General features: G+C 42.4%; 1 protein-coding gene across 2 annotated transcripts in view; it reads left to right on the plus strand.

Annotated features, from left to right (window-relative positions):
• The window catches only part of LOC107385006 (membrane-associated guanylate kinase, WW and PDZ domain-containing protein 3), a 242,866-nt gene that overhangs the window by 195,613 nt on the left and 29,163 nt on the right, over positions 1-18,090 (plus strand). For both annotated transcript variants that reach the window (XM_054731807.2, XM_054731814.2), the window contains exons 4-7: positions 9,863-10,069; positions 13,868-14,027; positions 16,362-16,441; positions 17,954-18,011. In XM_054731807.2, coding sequence (XP_054587782.2) covers positions 9,863-10,069; positions 13,868-14,027; positions 16,362-16,441; positions 17,954-18,011 — 505 coding nt within the window. The remainder of the gene's footprint in view (positions 1-9,862; positions 10,070-13,867; positions 14,028-16,361; positions 16,442-17,953; positions 18,012-18,090) is intronic.

The following is an 18,090-nucleotide window of genomic DNA, read 5'->3' on the forward strand; positions in this document are numbered from 1 at the left end:
CGTATTGTTGAACCATCATTTTAGTCATAAATGGTCATAAAATGCACGTTTTCTCTTGGGTTTCACAATGATCATGAGAATCTGTTTTCTTTAGACTCGTTTTAATGCTGTAAATAGGTGAAGACTTTGTTTAGTCCACCTCCACCTAGACAAACATAGTCAACCCTGTTCCATTTTCTCATTTTCTTTCTTCCATGTCTGTAACACATAGTCAAGCCCTCCACGAGGGAGAAGAAGCCGTCATTCTGAGAACAGCGTCTTCTTTTGTGGGTGTGTTTCTGCTCCAGTGCAGAAACGTTGTCACATTTGATTTATGGAAGATGAGGTGAATATTCTGACATGGATGTGTGACCGGTGTGTGTGTGGAGGAACAGTCTTCCAGTGATGTCTGATAAGGTGTGATTTGAAGTCCTCACAGCCACCACGTTTAAAGACATGCGTGTGAAATGTATAGTGGCACTTCCAGAAAGATCCTGATCAGTCATTTAGGAATTTGAGTATCAGGAGCTGACGGTTCGCCTCTGCGCTGTCCTTTATCTTTTTACTGAATCCAGGTGGGATTTAAACCTTTCTACTAAGATTTCATTGTGGGCAAGAGGAGAAAACAAAGAGCAAACTGAGGAGGCGTTAGACACAGATGCATGCTGAGCTCCTCGGCTCCCCATGAAAACCCCTGTTGCAGTGTAAGCAGGACTGGCTTGGCACAGTGCAGATGTGTGAATTAACTCCATAAAGTTGGAAGGTTTCACTGTGCTATCCCTGTGAGAGAGCTCTCTGATAGCAGTTGCCTCTTCCTCTTCACTTCCTCCTAAACCCTATCACCAGAAGTGCCGCTCGAGCTGGAAGGGAGTGTTGATCATAAAGCTGCCCAGAGAACTCAAAGAGGAGCTGGAAGTAATCGGACCGAGGAATGGGATTTATTCCATTTAGTGGCGCTTGAATTGCAGCCTTTTTTTTTTCTTAGAAGAAGAGGAGAATAAACAAGGTCATTTGTCCCTTTGCACAGCCCACATGGGCTTCACTCCTTTGCTGGAGAGCTCATGAATTACCTTCAGTTTATTAGTGTACAGTAAGTGAGCTGTGCTCAAGGTACAGAGCTAATGGGATTCTTAGCTAATCATAATGCTTTCACTAATAGTCCCAAATGACTTGTCTGAATGCTTATTATGTTAATGGATCCTGCATAATGGTTTTTCTCCACTTTGAAAATATTTTATTGGAGTCTTTTACACATAATTTTCCCCCTCCTTTATCAATGACCCTGCTGTAAATGATCCTCTTAATCTTTCATTCCCTCCCATAAAAGAAAATGCTGGACATACTTGTTTCAAGAAGAACCTTCCTTTAGGTTCTGCTTTATGATTGGAGACTATGCTGTTTTTCATGTTGGATCAGAGGTTTCTGAGTTGTCTTGTTGGCAGAAGCACAGAGATGAGGGTCACTGATGTAATGATTTAAATTACATGTTATTTAATAAGCCATAAGACAAAAGATTCCATAGCAAATAAGAAATCAACCTTATGGATCTGTTGGGTTATTTTAACCAGAAGATTGGAACTTTTTATTGCAGGGATTAGATAACAGCTTCGTATTCACTCAGAGACAACAGAATAGAGGGTCAAGTTTAAAAAGTTTAAAGATTTATTACTAAACAAATTAAACTAGACTAACTTTAACACTAAATGTATGGTGTAACTAACGTGAATGAGATTGAGAATGGTGTGATGTGGAATGTTGCTCAGAACCAGCAAATCCGAAGAAGCGATTAGTTCTGATGGGAATTGAAGGTGATGTCTTCGCGTTAAGCTTTGGTTAGGAGATTCATAAACACATTCAACACCATTCCGTCGGCCTACATACCCTTAGCGGAAGTCCTCGTTAGATCAGGAATGTCGAGGTCCAGCTTGACCCTCTCTGGAACCGAAGCCGGTAGGAAAAGCAGTGGTTGCCGACCAGACCAGTCTTTGAGATACTTTCGGGTCATGACGGTTTTGTTGGCATCTAGCGAGACCCAAACCCTGGTCGTGATGGTTCAGCTTTTATTCTGAAAGGAACCATTGCAGCAGTTGGAACAGCAACAGATTTTATCCAGCTTGTCGTTGGTTCTTTCGGCTGAAGAGGAAAGTTACGGATTGGCCACTCTTCATTCTTCTGTTGAGCTGGAAAGAAGCAGTTTATAACAAATGCATGAGACCTTTAGGCCATATTTCATGCAGACTAGTTCTGTGTCAGAGGAGAGGGGGAAAATGACTTTTGGTGGAAAACAGTCATTTCATTCCATTATATATCCCCCCTTACAGAGACCACCTGGCGTTGAACAAACCAGAGTTCTAAAGGGATGACAGGGGATGGTGCAGTTCCCCAGGAAGAGGCCAAAAGTGGTGAGGTACAAACCCCACTCCGAAGAACAGTCTATGGTTTCAACAGTCTCGCATAATCCCTTTGGAAGCACACAAGTCAGCAGATTATTAAGGTATCCACGTGGAGGTAATAATTTGAAGCAGGAGCAAAACTTTATGTATCCACGGGTAGGGAATACTTCCAAAATAGTATATTGATCTTTATAATTGCACTTATCGTAATTCAGTGTGGGAAAGAGCTGCAGGCAGGTCAGGTCCCAGCGAGCAAAGTATCCCAGCAGCCATGCCGGAACAAACGGACGTGCAGGTCCTACGAGCCGGAACACCCATCAGGAGGAGCGGAATCCGATGAGGAGTCATGGGTCCACCCCCGGGAAGCGAGGATCATCAGCGAAACTCAGGAGAGGAGAGAGAGCACAGCACAGCGCACCTCAATGTAGACACAAGAAAATGGCGTCTAATGCAAATTAACAAACTAAAAGAAACCTAGCACTGTGAGCACCTGCATGTACTATGTGTAGGCAGTTATGTGAATTAACATTTAAGTGAAGAAATGGGTGCAATACACTACGTGTAATGCAAAAAGTGGCGCAAAAAGAATAAAATTAATAAAACCCTATACTGCATATGGGAGAAATCACTGCACTAAGTAAAAATATAATCAAAATGGAGGGCAAAAATGGTTGTAGCCCATAATGGTAAATTAACAAAGTTAATCATAAAGTTTTCAAAACGTAATCACTGTAGTAAAGTTCTATAAAAAGATAGATATATGAGTGTCAAAGAGCACTAAAATGTAAATCAGTGAACTTAGTAATCAACCTACATGTGAATGTACCCATAAGGAATTATGATTAGTGAAAATAATTAAAAAAATAATTTGGATAACAGTAATATGTGGACTAAACCCATCTACTGTTAACTACCTGATTACCTAACTTCAGGAAGCCACAGCATGTTCATCTCAAATCACCCAAGTCAGCACATCATGTATAAGCAGGAAAGACAACCATGCACACACACAAATATAGACAAACTTGTGTAACTCGAGAAAGAGAGCTATGGAATCGATGAGGCACGAAATTACCCCCCTTTCGAAGTCGGTAAGTTGTTGGTGGTAGCATTGACCAAATCAGTAGAACCCTTGTGCAGTTTGATTTGGTCCCTGTGGATCCATTTGTAGACGGGCTCCTTGTTTGTTTGGGTAATCTTGATCTGACACACGACTGGAGAGAGCTTATCAGTTATCAGGTATGGGCCTGACCACTTCGACAAAAGTTTCTTAGCCAGCTTCCCAGAGGTGTTCTTGGTGTTACCAGTTTTAGGAGCAAAAATGTAGAACCAGGTCTCATCACCTATGTTGAGTTCAGAATGTGAGGCCTTCTAATCATAATAAGCCTTCCTGTCCTCAGCTGATTTCTCCAGATTTGTCTGTGCAAATGAGAACGCTGCAGGCAGATGGTTCTTCAGGTCCTGCAAATATTGTTCGCTCGTGTGAGCCGGGTCGGCCTCGGACTGAACAGGCTGGTACAGCAGGTGAAGTGGCAGGGTCATTTGTCTACCTGTCATAATTTCAAACGGGGAGACACCTGTAGACTCATGAGGGGTGGCCCGTATGGCCATGAGGACTAACGGAAGCTTCACATCCCAGTCTCGGTAATTAGAGGACACGTACTTCCTCAACATGCCGACAACCGTCCGGTTCATCCTTTCGACCTGGCCAGAAGGCTGGGGGCAATGGCTAATGTGGAAATTGGCCTTTACACCCAACAGTTTCCAAAGATGTGCCATCACTTAAGAGGTGAAGAGAGCATCCCTGTCCGAGTCAACCCGAGTGGGAAGACCGAACCGGGCAAAGATGTGATTCATCAAAAGAATAGCTGTGGTTTTCGCCGTGTCATTAGGTACTGGTAGACATTCAACCCACTTGGTGAATGCACAGGTCACAGTCAAGATGTATTTATTACCCCTGCTGGACCTGGTCAGAGGTCCCACCCAATCGAATTGCAAGACCGACCACGGTATGGACGGGTCCCTTTCTCTGTAGGGGAGCTCTCTGTGTTGGGTTGGATGGCTGAAACTGACAATAAACCAAACAACGCTGGACGTGGTCTGAGACGTCGCGACACATCCCCAGCCAATAAGAGACCTGGTTCAGGGCACCGAACGTGGCCCTGACACCTTTGTGTCCGGCGGAGGGAGAGTCATGAGCTTGCAAGATCATGCCCCCCTTAGTGACTGTGGCGCCACGAGGACAGGCGGCAAAGGAGGCTTGGAGGTGTGCATCAGCAACCCTTCAACCATTCTCAGCGTGACCCGAACACGAAAGAGAGCACGGAGCTCAGGAACGGAGTCAAGCTCGGCGGAAGAAGGCAGATGAGTTGTAGGATCAGAAAGGTACAGGATCATCCTGCTTATAGCAGGGTCCTGGGACTGAAAACTGACAAGATCGTTACCAGAAAAGACAGGTTGAATGGACACCACACCCTCGGATGGTTTGGAGGTGGAAGCGTTAGCAGCCTGAGCTCGAGTCAAGACACACACACACGGGGTGGGTCAGACCGAGAAGACACATCCTCAGGAAGCCACAAGGGGTTGAAGACGCATGGAGTACCATCGGCCGCACCTAGTTTGGCAAGAGAGTCTGCAAGGTCATTCAGATCCTTGTCAGTTCCGGGTGCACGAGAATGTCCTTTGACTTTACGCCAATAGATTTGTATGTCATGTGACGTCGCTTGGTCGTCACAAGCCATGAAGAGGCTTCCCGTTAGAGGTTAGAAACCAGTTACTCTTCCAAGAAGGTAGATGACAAATGAAACTGAGACGTGCATAGTCCAAGTCAGTGCAAATCACCAGTTAACGGACACCACGGTCCACAGCAAGTTGTGTTACTATCAAGATCCCATCCACTTCTGCAAACTGTGAGGTCTTAGGACCCAACCAGTAGGGGTTGCATGACTTAATTTTTTTTAAGGTCGACAGTCAAGTAATGAAAATCGAGTCGACTTCGACTAGTCGTTGATGACGTCATACACCTGAAGCGGCCGGGTGGGGTGGGGTGGGGGGTGGGGGGGGTTCGGTAGGTTCGCTGGAGTTTTTCATAATTAAAATTGCACCCACATTTTCTAAGTTAACACATCTCTTTTAACAACGGTAGTTTCTGCATCCTACTTCAGTCCTCTCCCCCCTCCCCCGCGCAGCAGCAGCAAACTGATGCGCTTGCAGCCTCTCGGAGTTCCTGCTGCTCTAAACATTAAAATAATTATTTCATTTTCTGTTCCTTGCTTCTGATTACCTTCAATGGTGTTTGTTTGTTGCAACCACCAGGTACAAAAGCAAACTTGTTTTTATTTGACTATTTTTCTGTCCTGTCTGTTTATAATCTTCCTGCATCTCCTCTCAATCCTAAAGAAAAACTGCTACCTGGGTTCATATATATTCACCTTATGAGTTACCTTTGAACTGCAGTTCTAAAAGATCTACCGACCACATAAACAGCGGAGTGTTCGCCGGCCGACTACAACGGGACCGTTTTTGCTGCGGAGTTCATGCCGGAGCGGAGTGGAGTGGAGATAGTGGAATCTTGGGGGTGCGTCACCGGAGAACAAAACAGGTGATGCGCCGCCTCGCTCCACAGCAGCGAAACGCATCAGGCACAAATAACAGACAGAAAAAATGAAAGGAAATGAGCCGACATGAACGATTGCGTGTTTAATTTGTTTTTGAGGTGGTGACACCTGATTTGGCGGTGCTCAGGATGCAGATGCCTGGAGCGCATCAACGATCAGAGCTTTGTATGCGCATATTGGTTAAGATTAGGATGGGGTTGAGGGGAAGGTAAAATTGCAAGAAGGAAAAGCTCACAGTTTGGTTAAATGCCCGTTTTACCACCGGTATTGACGCTCTGGCACAGCGCGTCGCCTCCGCCTCCCGACGCAGGTGCTCATCACCTGCTGGAGGACTGCATCTTGTCAGTCATTGTCACGTGACAGCGACTAGTTGCTGACAGGCATAAAAAGTCACTACAGAGCCGTGAAGTCGACTAGTCGACTAGTTCATACAACCCCTACCAACCAGTAACATCGGGAGTCCTTCTGGTCGGTGTTCAACCAGACAACACCCACGTCTGACCTAGGCACAGCACCGTCTCAAAAAGAACTGCCATTGACATACACGGTCGGCAAGTCTAGGCTCTTCCATACTAGTAGTATGGAATCCATCTTGCGGACACTGGTTTATTTAATCAGAAGATTGGGTCCTTTTATTGCAGGGATTTAGATGACACTTTGTATTAACTGGGAGACAAGAGAAGAGAGAGAGAGACCTTCAAACGTTTAAGATAGTTTATCACTAAATAATTTTAAACAGTTTAAACAAGACTAACTCTCTAATGATGGATGTTCTGTTTGAATGAGGTGTGAGATGGATGGTGTGTGTGAATGAGTGTTATTCAGCACCCTCGTATCCGGAGAAACAAAGTCTGGGTGGGAGATGATGTTTTGCTCCTAACTTATTAGAGTTTGAGAGTGGTAGTCATAAACACATGAGACGACATTTTTGTCACATCCACATACCCTCAGTGAGCCCTCCAATGATGGATCCAGAACGCCAGGTCCTCTGACCTTCCTTCCGGTACTGGAGCCAATGGTACAGCGTCACAGCACAACAAACTAGTCCTTGGATTGTCTCCAGGTAAAAAGCGACAGGTGGTTCACAGCGTCAAAAAGGGGACCCTCCTTGGGTCAGCGAGTTCAGCTTTTATTCTGAAAGGTACCGTTGCTTGGTTGGTAACAAACAACAGAATTTTCCCAGCTTGATGGTTTTCAGCTTAAAAAGAGAAGTACAGATGGCCCGTCCAAAACTTCCCTTAGCATGCGGTGAACTTAAATGGGATCTTGAGAACTGAACTTAAGATGGCGCTGGAACTGTTTTATTAATCTGGATGTTTTTGATTCTGGACGAATCAAAGCTGACAGATTTATAAACGCCACAGAGACTTTGCCACGCTTCAGACTAGGAAGGTTCTGATTGGATCAGCAACAGCGATGTATCATGCAGCTGTTTACCTTAACGAGTGTCAGTGTGTCTTGTGAACTAGATTAAGTCATATTACTTATTAAAACATTTTAATCATAATATTGTGATTTCACAGATCGGTCACATTGTATTATTGACTAACAGTCATTTTAATTAGCTTTATTGAAAATAGAGTTATTTGATTTAATAAAAGAAAAGAGTTTCTTCATCTTCTGTCTTCATTGCTGGAAAGTAAACAGTTTAGAATTGAATGCATGACCTTGAGGCTGTTTCATGCACTTTGGGGCTGTGTCAAAGGCAACTGTGGATAAAGGATAAATAACCTTGAGGAATAGCTCCTTCATCATGTTACAGGTATCATAATTTTTTTGCTAATAAAACCTTGTTGCAGCATTAAAGCAGAAAAATCAGATTTTGCAAGAAATATGCAAAATATTTAAATATGAATTGTTTTAGAGCCATTTTATTGGCATAATCTGATATTAATTGTAGTTCTTACAAAAAATGGGTCCCAACGTGGTTTGTGTGACGTTGCCATAGTGTGACGTCATAGGCACAGATCCCCTGTCCTCTTTTTTGGAAATGGAAATATGGTCACCCTAACATCCACTCCATCCCGGTTGCTTTAGTATCCCAGTGTTAATGGGTCTGACTTACGTACAGGGAAGGAAACGCTTGGCTTTGATAGTGAATGCAGCATCAGGTCATCGCTGGATGGTTGACTCAGTCTGTTCACGATCAAGTTAAGATGAAAGGGCTCATGACCTTGTGCGGCTCATTCATGGCGTCTTTGACAACAGAATCTTTTCATTCTGAGTTGCAGAGTCTGACACCATGAAATTGCTCGTACGCTCTCTGAAAGGGGAGTCTCACTCTTCCCGACTCATCAACCCGTTGACACAAGGATCACAAAAAAAAAAAAAAGAAAGAAAGAAAGCTACCGGACAAGCTTCCCAGCTCATCTGCTTTAGAGACTTCCCACCATTTATAAAGGCAAATGGCACCACAAATCTTCCCTGACACACACTTCTATATCAGTCACACACATCAGGGGCCAGGACAAATGTTTGTAGGTAATTAATCACAGAGGTAGCGTCTGGCTGATGAATGTCTGTGTGTGGCAGGAGACAAGGCAGAGGATTAGCCAGAGGACCCAATCTCTGCTTGCTATCGTTACGCAACGCCTGTTAATGAAGCCATATTTGACAAATGCGGATGAGTGTCACTTAGTGAACAGAGTTGCATATCAGGAGAGGAGGGGCAGGCTTTCATTCAGCCTCCCTCCCTCTCCTCCTCCTCAGCCTCCCCTCTGCTTTTAGTGAGATCTACAATAGTTGCATTAACCCAGTTTGCTGCGTATTGTTGTCGGCAAGCCCGCCAAGACGAGACCGGGTCCGAGACAGGCTGGCTTATCAGAAAAGCTGCTGTGGTGTTAGTGTTCATGATGTAAAGCTGCTGGAATGAATATGATGTTTTCCTCTGAGCTCCCTGTTCTCAGCGTTTTATGCTGTTGTCAGCATTCCTTTTTTTTAACCAGGCTATAAAAAGATCCCGTGTGTTGATAAATTCTGGTCCTTCAAAACAGCGTTTGGTATGTGTGCATTTTCACACTCGAGCACATCAAAGGTTCACATCATGGCCCTGTTCACATCTGGGACCAAATGGAAATACGATCAACTTTCAGCAGCTAATTAATTTGCTGAAGATCTTTATTTCCCTGTGGTATTTTCTCCCTATACTTTAATTAATCTAATTATAATCATGTTTTAGCTGAGATCACTTATTGTAAGAGCTAATATTTGATTTCCCGCAAATGGATTGCCAAAAATAATTTTAATCTGATCATTTTGTGTAAGCACATCTGACAGAGCAGCATTTAGCAAACAAATAAACAATAAACGGTAGGGATATGAAATAGGATACACGTTATTTCTAATCCTAATGGAGATTTAATTGCTTATTCCGAGGCTAAATTGACTTTTCCTTACCGATCACCAGCCATACACCGATGGATTAGACTTGTGAGTCAAATGATGAAATAATTTAACTAAGTTTTGTTCCCCTCGCTCTTTCAGAGGGCTGTGAATGTTTAACCAAAACACAAAGACTTCCTTCGGCAGGGAGGGAAAAAAGAAAACAAGCCAAGGTGGATAATTGCTGTATTCACTGATCAGTGAAATTAGTTGCTGGAAAATTACAACTGAAGTGATTTTAATGTTACATGAATCATGACAGCTGTGTTGTGCAGTTATCCGAGGAAAACAAAGCAGAAGGTTAAGAGACATGAAAATAGTTTCAGTCAGAGGAAGGAGTCCTCAGAAACTTAAGGCGAGTGTTGATGAGTGACTTTTGCATCGTTTAAACAGCTGGATGGTTTCCAACTCAACATAAAACCTCTAGAGTTTGTTTTTCTGTTAGCAGCTTAGAATACAACCCAAACCTGTCTCTGTCTCGCTCTCCTTAAGGTAACTACTACGGTACCCCGAAGCCTCCCGCTGAGCCCAACCTGGTGCAGCCGGACCTGGTTGATCAAGTGCTGTTTGATGAAGACTTCAGTGGCGAGGTTCCCAGGAAACGCACCACCTCTGTCAGTAAGATGGATAGGAAGGACAGCGCCGTGCCTGAGGAGGAGGAGGATGATGACAGGCCTCCTCTGGTCAATGGATTGCCCGGTCAGTTGGTTTCTAAACACAGAATGTCATCCTACATAGCAGAAACTCAGCTCTGGTCAGCTTGCCCTTGTCATCGTTTTCTTGCAAGATATATTTTTTACAAACTGATTGTTTAATTTATGCTAATTGCAGACATAAAATGTAATTTATCTTTTATCCATTTAAACTTTAGAGATTGTTTGAGTGGTTGATGACACTGCACAGCTCTGATTTGTCTGTGGAAGATTTAATTTAGCCATTAATTTAAATTTACCACAGAGCATAGGAAAATAAATATGTGATTAACCCTTTGATGAATAATGGTCAGTACAGTGGACAGGTACTCAAAATTGTTATTTATTTATTTTGCTATTAAGCACAGCTGTTTAAGACTTTATTGCATTTTAGCCCCTGCATTTGGACTTCAGTAAGTCAAGCCAACATATTTCATGTTCAGAATGCACGCTGTCCACTGAGGTGGACACGTAATGAATTATTTGTAAATTAAATGTTACAAAAAATATGTAAATATGAAATTTGTTTCATTCACTCCTAAAGATGAGTGAAAAAAATTATTTAAAAAATCATGGTTGAACATTTCATAATTCGTGCATCAAAGGGTTAATTATTTCTGTTTTTTAACAACGGTTCATTTCAATAAATATGTAGAAGTCTGATTAACCACCTTGAATACAAGTCCGGGAGTCAGTGAAATGAGTTACACCCAATGAAAACATGGAAAACCCCTCCATGCTGTCACCTGCAGGTTTCTGAAGAGCTGAACTGAAGCTCAGTGGGCGGTTCCCACCACTGCCATCATCACGGGTCTCATCACTCATAGAAAACACTAAAATGGAGCTGAGAGCTGGGCTGTGAGGGTGGGGCCGATGATTGACACTCATCAAACTTTGAATCGATATAGGGAGCCTACGTCTTCTCCGTTTCCGGCCGGCTCATGGGTGCCCGGAAGAACGAAGATGGAATGCAAGTCGACGGGGCTAAAAGAGCCATTTTCTTTGCCTTACGCTTGGGATCGCATGTGTTGTACTTCAATTTTATGAAAAAGTAATGATGTGTGTTTCGACCACATCTGTCATTTGAGATTCATCAGCTTGTAAAAATTTGTAATTAGTACGACTACAAACCAGACGTTGGCTCAACACATTTACAACATCACCACAGAATCTCCTCTCCTCCAGCATAGCTGCTACTTACCACATGGCCAGATGTATGGGGGTTCTTTCCTCTGGATGAAGGATTTGAAGTTTGCTAAACTTACAGTCATTTTTCCCTCTGCTCTGTCTGGTTCAATAATGTGACTTTGGTGATGCACATTTGTAGTCCTGGACATATTTTCACACATAACCTAAAATGACCCCCACCCCCCCACCCCACCCCCCCCACCCCTCAAAAATAAAAGCTCTCTTAGCATCAGTTTGTGTCATTAAAATTCACGGACATAATAAATGAAAGCCATGACACATAAAAAATGGGATTAGAAAATAGCTTTTATAGCCTCATTGACTTGCATTCATTTTTTTGTTCTTCTGAGGACCCATGGTCCAGAAGTAGATGGGAGTGACTTAGGCTCCCTAGCTACAAGCTAACTGAGCCTCCTGCTGCTAATGAAGGTTGGCAGGTTCTTTCAGCCAAAAAAAAAACTCTGCTACCCTCTTCCCTCTAGGCCAGCAGTACTCAATAGGCGGCCCGCGGGCCCCCTCTTTGTAGCCCCCGAATCCCGAGAATCAATGGGAATTGGCTCCTTTCTGGAACCAGCCCCTAGTGGATGAGGAGGGAACTGCAGTTTTTGTCACTCCCACGTTAGCTTCCGTTCTTCTGTATTTAGAGAATTTGGCTGTTTTGTTTATTTTCATAATTTCATCTAATCAAGGAGAGATTTTCTCAGCTAAATGTGATACAAAACCCAGTCGGAAACAGAAAACTGCCAGCATATGAGCAGTTATTTGCACCCATCTTGAATGAGAGTTAAAAAGGTCAGCAGTAGGAAAACACACACCAAGGGCAGCAAACACATCACAGATCTGCTGCAAGGTCGGTATTTGGTAAATAAAACGTTTAGTCTTTATTTAATGAAGTTGATTTTTACTATTCAATAGAAATACTTGCTGCTCCTTTAGGTTGGCTCTGCACCACCACCCAGTTTTTCCTTTATTATAGTTGAAATTGTGTGCATTCTTTGGGTTTTTGTGACAGCAGCCATACAAGACACCATCAGACCCTTGGAAAACAAATGTTTAATTTGATACATTTATTAGATTGAGATGGGATTAGCCTCTAAGCTCTTTAAAAGGGGACTGCTACACATCAGCGTGCTGTCACCATTTGTAGCCGGTCTACTGTAGCACAGGTCACCTTCACAGAGTCTTGGCGTGTATGAGATCAAGCAGGATAATGCCTCATCTCTCTAAGGAGTACACTTCCCCTTAAAGCTTTCGAGGAGAAGAACCTTGTAACAGAAGTGGGTTATGTCCTGCCAAGATTACCTGGATTGAGGATAACACAGAAGCAAAGAGAAAATGTTTTTTTTTCCTCTTTTTTTTAACAAAATGTTGCTGAACAGTTAAAGGTCAGACAGAAATCCTGCGCCTCTTTGCCCAAATGCTCGACCATATTGAAATCAAACGCTAAATGATCCAGCAGCTGTTTTTATGGAAAGTGACCACTCTGTTATGTCCCAACATCAGCCTCAGACCAGCCGTAGATGGAGAAAGTTATGGTCGAATGAAAAATGAGGTTAATGGAAAATGTGAGCTTGGGGTCTCTGAACTCTTCATCACCACTTCTCCCAGGAACCGAGGCTTCGACCGTCCTTATAATCTGCAGCTCCGTTGTCAAGTAGGCCCTCACCCAGCTTTGAACCTCGCTGATGAACTCCATTCTGCTCTCGGCTTTGCCCTCAGGCTGGTTCTCCAAGCGTCTGCATGACTGGAGCTACTACTGATCCTTCAGACATGCCATGCACATTTTCATCTGTGTGAAGATGAAGAGTGAGAGTTTGTTTTTTGATCTGGGAGGCAAATTGAGTGAGTTTAGAAAACCAGAGAAAGCCATCATGACGCTGAAGACCTGCATGTTACATTTTAAACTCACTTTAAAAGTCAGGTGGAACAATTATTTAAATGTCCTGAATATGGTGTGTGTGTGTGTGTGTGTGTGTGTGCGTGCGTGCGTGCGTGCGTGCGTGCGTGCGTGCGTGCGTGCTGCAAAACATAATTTGACATTATTCCCCATTGTATGGAGGTTGGCTGCACATAAAAAGAAAAGGATGAAAAGGCTTTCTGTTTCATCTTTTAAAACCATCTTCTGAAGAAAAGCGTTGAGCTCGAAGTGAATTAGCCGAGCCTTCTCTACATGTTTCATGTTCATTATGGAGTAGTTTCTCATTAAAGGGGAGTATCAACAAATGCAGCGTATTATATTGGAGATGACATTAAAGGATTTAAAATAGACCTGGCTTCCAGGCTCAGATGGCCCTGTCTGGGTGGATTCTCACCGCCATCATTTCAATTCATAGTGATTAGACATGTATATATATATATATATACACACATAGGCAAATGCTCGAGCACAGCGTGCTCCGCAAAATGCAAAGCAGCCCTTTGGCGGACACATGCGCACACATCATCATCACTCGCATGCAAATCCTGTGAGCAACATAAGCTCTCCCTTTGCTCCCCTGCAGCGAGCAGGAAGAGCAGTGGGCCCAGGTGTTTTCATGGACTAACCTTTAACTGTCTGTTCTGTTTTGTTGTTCACCAAACCATATTGTAATCATGTCCATCTGTTCAAATTCTCTAGAGCACAAAGACTGGCGGAAAACGGTACCCAGCTACAACCAGTCCAGCAGCACCATGGACTTTCGCACATGGAGCTCTCTTCCTCGCGATGACAGCCTGGAGCCTCTGCCTCTGAACTGGGAGATGGCTTACACCGAGACCGGCATGGTCTACTTCATAGAGTAAGTGAGGAAAGGCTTAAGAGGCCCTTCCCTGCTAAAATAACTTTCTTTTAATCGTTCTTGATTTAAAAGAAAGTGCATACAGAGTAATTTCATTATAAGACATTTAAAAGGGACATATTATGCTAAACTCACCTTTTGCATCCTTTTGTGCAGCCATGTGGGTCTCTACTGCCTCTATAAAAACTCTGAACGTTAAAAAAAATCAGTCCTGCAGTTTTTTGTTTTTTTTTTGTCGTTGTCCGGTTTTAAAAATTATGTGTGCTAAAATAAGCCTTTTTAACAAGTCCCCATTTGTGACATCACAAACGGGAAAAGAATAAAATCAATTATCATGTGCAAAAGACAGCTGCTGCTGGAGGAGGAGCAGCTCTACTCCAAGCCCCTCCCAGATGTTGGAGCTTTTCAGGCTATAGCAGCCTGAGTGATGGATAGGTGCGCATATCCAGCTGCAGCTTGTTTTCTTAAAGCTACAGTAGCAAATCTGGTAAACAAGCTACCTTAAATATTTTGGTCATGCCTCTTAACAAGTATTTATAGTATAGCTATAAATATTTTGTGGAGATTAAAAAACAAAACAAAACAAAAAAAGAATGAAGTTGTTTTCCTGCATTTGTCTCAAAACCTCTGCCAATAACATGGCTGTGACCTAAACCAATGATTGGACAGTGCCTGCCTTGCCGAACTGCCGCTCTTCAGCATTTGTCTGTTTTGTTCTGGTTCCTCCACTTGTTTCGCACTCGTAACAAAACTCCACTGGTGTGAGAGGTTCGCAGCTCAATAATACCAGAGAAGGAGAAACAACCGGCTGCTACCTCTTCAACTTTAGGACAAACTACCAAAATCCTAAAAAGAAAAACACTGTTTAAAGTCACGGACAACCAAACTCTGGTTAAGGGACTGGTGTTTAGCACTCTCTTGTTTCCTCTAGCAATGTAGGTTTCTGTTTTTGGCAGGTGTGTCCTATCGCCAACGGTGTTCTGTGACGGTGTTTGCATTTAAAAGCTAGCTTTGCTATTTAAGCGTTAAAGTGAGACAGCCCTGAAGCGGCTCATTCTGGAAGGTACTTAAGCAGTCAAGATCAAAATGACTGAAATGGCTTCATGGGAGAGGGATTTGAAGCACAGAACTTCATAAAACATATTTTATAGCAAACACAGAACCATTATAACTTAAGAAAAATTATATGATATGATACGATATTATATTATATTATATTATATTATATTATATTATATTACTTTAGATTACATTAGATTACATTAGATTACATTAGATTATATTGTATTTACTTTTAGCTCTTAGGGGCCACTGCTGCAACAGTAAACAGAGTGACTTTGTAAATAAAGTTTTGGGAATCTCGCTTGATGACGTCTAGGGTTTCACTTCCTGTTCACAATGATGGTAAGGCACGATTACCTCAAACACTATTTTGGGACTTTTTGCATCCAGTCATGTTTATTTAGGTCCAATCAGAACAGAGGTAAAATCCGCATGATGAATGTTTGATCTATTTTTTAATTGGTTCAGGTGAAATTCAGAGCAGCTGACAACCTAATTCTCTGTAACTGGTGTCAATTACGTCATTGCACAACTTCAGGGGGAGTCGGTTGTGTAGTAACAGATCTCAAACAAAAGCATTTGCGTCTGTGTTTGATCTGGTTAGGCATTCGATTGTTTTGCATCTTTGTTAGACGTCGCTTCACCGACAGGAGTCTCTGTCGGCACCGGCTCGGTGTGTTATCAGGTTTGAGCGTCGCTGAGCTAAGATGTTTATTTGTTCTTCAAGTCACGTCACTGATCGTTGCAGCTTTAACAGCTTAATCACGTGCTCAAAAAGAGGGGTGGAAAAAAGTGATCTGGGTAAATTACACACAATTTCTCTAACTTGATGACCGATATTTATACATTAGGTTTTTCAGAAACAGCACAGCTCTCCAGTAAATTGTCTCTGAACTGCAAGTGATTTAGTTTTTCCTTTAACACAACAGCATATTTTAAATATTGCTCTTATTTGAGTTTCTTGGAAGATACCAGAGGACAATTTTGATTTTCTTCCATGGCTTGATATGTTTAAGGATAAATGAGTCATGTTTCACCTTCAGATGGTTTTGTTCTCTCTGAAAAGGCCACCTAGCTACAATGAAATGATGAAGAAACCACTCATTGGTCCACAAGAGCAAACTGTACAGAGGAGTAAAGCTGCAGAGTTATTTTTTTTTTTTTTTTTAGATTGCAGTTCATGCTTCTGGTCACATCTTTTCCTTCAGCATCAGTTTCCCTGCTGTTTCTGGTTTTTGTGTCTTAGTATTTTTCATATTCTGTGCTTTGCAGCCACAATACCAAGACAACCACATGGCTGGACCCCCGCTTGGCAAAGAAAGCAAAGCCTCCAGAGAAGTGCGAGGATGGCGGTACGTACCTACAACATACAATCCATCACTTCACATCCATCTGCCTTAAAGTGTTCGGTTTGGATTTGGAGTTTCAACATGACCTAAAAGTCACCCTCGGTATCAACGTGTCATGGCCTAAATTTTCAGCGTTCTGAAGCTGGGGGTCTGCTTAAAGGAATTTCAGACGTGTCTCTGTATCTCCAGGAAGATAATGCGTTCTTAAGAGTGGCCAGAAACAAAGAGTGGCCCCCTTCAACCTGGTTTTAATGGATTTTTACAACAGAAAGCTACTTGGAGCCTCTGAAAGGCAACTCCAAAGCTCTCTCTTGCGTTAAGAGCTCGTTTTTCTCTCTCTCTTTCTTCCTTCTGCCTGATATTTTGATCCATTCCAGTGAACCGGCTTAGTGGAAAACCACAAGACGGTGCCATACACATCTTTATTCAGTTAGAATTCCTAAATGGAACACAAAACTACAAGTAAAAAAAGGTACAAATAAGTATAAATCATAATGTGTTTACGTAATACAGTAGGTTATATATTCTAGAAATGAAATATTGAGTTTACTTACCCATATTATGTCAGCTGGTTCAAATAAACCGAGTTGCTTAAAGGTGAAGAGTCATTTACATTTTTATATGCTGGTGTGTTAAAAGTAGGAGTGGACATTTTACACATTAATTATGTGTTAAATAGTTACCCCTTGATCATAAGAGCCCCCCATTTGGGGGGCAGAGAAGTTTAGCATCAAAGGGTCATCAAGCTGTACCTCCAACAAAACAGCAGAGCCCGGGCTACAAGACTATATAAACTGTGTTTACATGCTCCAAACAACTAAAATTATAATTAAATGTATCATAACAAATCACTGTTCATGAAGAAAAGGAAAAGAAAAATCAACTTTTTATGGTTCTGATGGTAGAAAGCAGAAAATCAGTAACTTTCTCCAGATGAACTTTATTACAGTAGGAGGGACAAACACACATATTCATCTTGTAACCCTCAGCAGAACTTCCCCTGAACTCTACACCTCTACATATTTTATCAGTGCTCTGCTGCCACCTAGTGTTCAGTTCTGTACACACATGTACAATGTTCCATGATGCTTCATCAATAACACCAGTATACTAATATTTACAGACCCCAGCTATGGTTTCCTTTATAATGACACCAAAGTAATCAAACAGAAATTGTACTTAGATGTGTGTGTGTGTGTGTGTGTGTGTGTGTGTGTGTGTGTGTGTGTGTGTGTGTGTGTGTGTGTGTGTGTGTGCGTGTGTGTGTGTGTGTGTGTGTGTGTGTGTGCCTCTTATTGGGCTCCACCCCTAGTTAAAAGTATATGCATATTACTATTTATTTAAACAACTAGGTTTAGTGGAACCCGTTGACCTAACTCGGATAAGTAAACTCAGCATTTCCTTTTTGGAGTGTAGTTTCCTATAAGTATTTTGCCTTTTTATCCTCCTTTCCTCCCTTCGGATTGTTAGTTGCATCTTTTCACAACTCAGTGACATATTATCTTTTTTCTCCAGAGCTCCCGTACGGCTGGGAGGAAATCGATGACCCACAATATGGGACATACTATGTTGAGTAAGTTTGAACAATACATCTAGTTTCCAGGTTTTTTTGTGTGTGTGTGTGTGTGTGTGTGTGTGTATGTGTGTGTGTG

Source organism: Nothobranchius furzeri, chromosome 3 (genome assembly GCF_043380555.1).
Source record: "Nothobranchius furzeri strain GRZ-AD chromosome 3, NfurGRZ-RIMD1, whole genome shotgun sequence".
Lineage (NCBI taxonomy): Eukaryota > Metazoa > Chordata > Actinopteri > Cyprinodontiformes > Nothobranchiidae > Nothobranchius > Nothobranchius furzeri.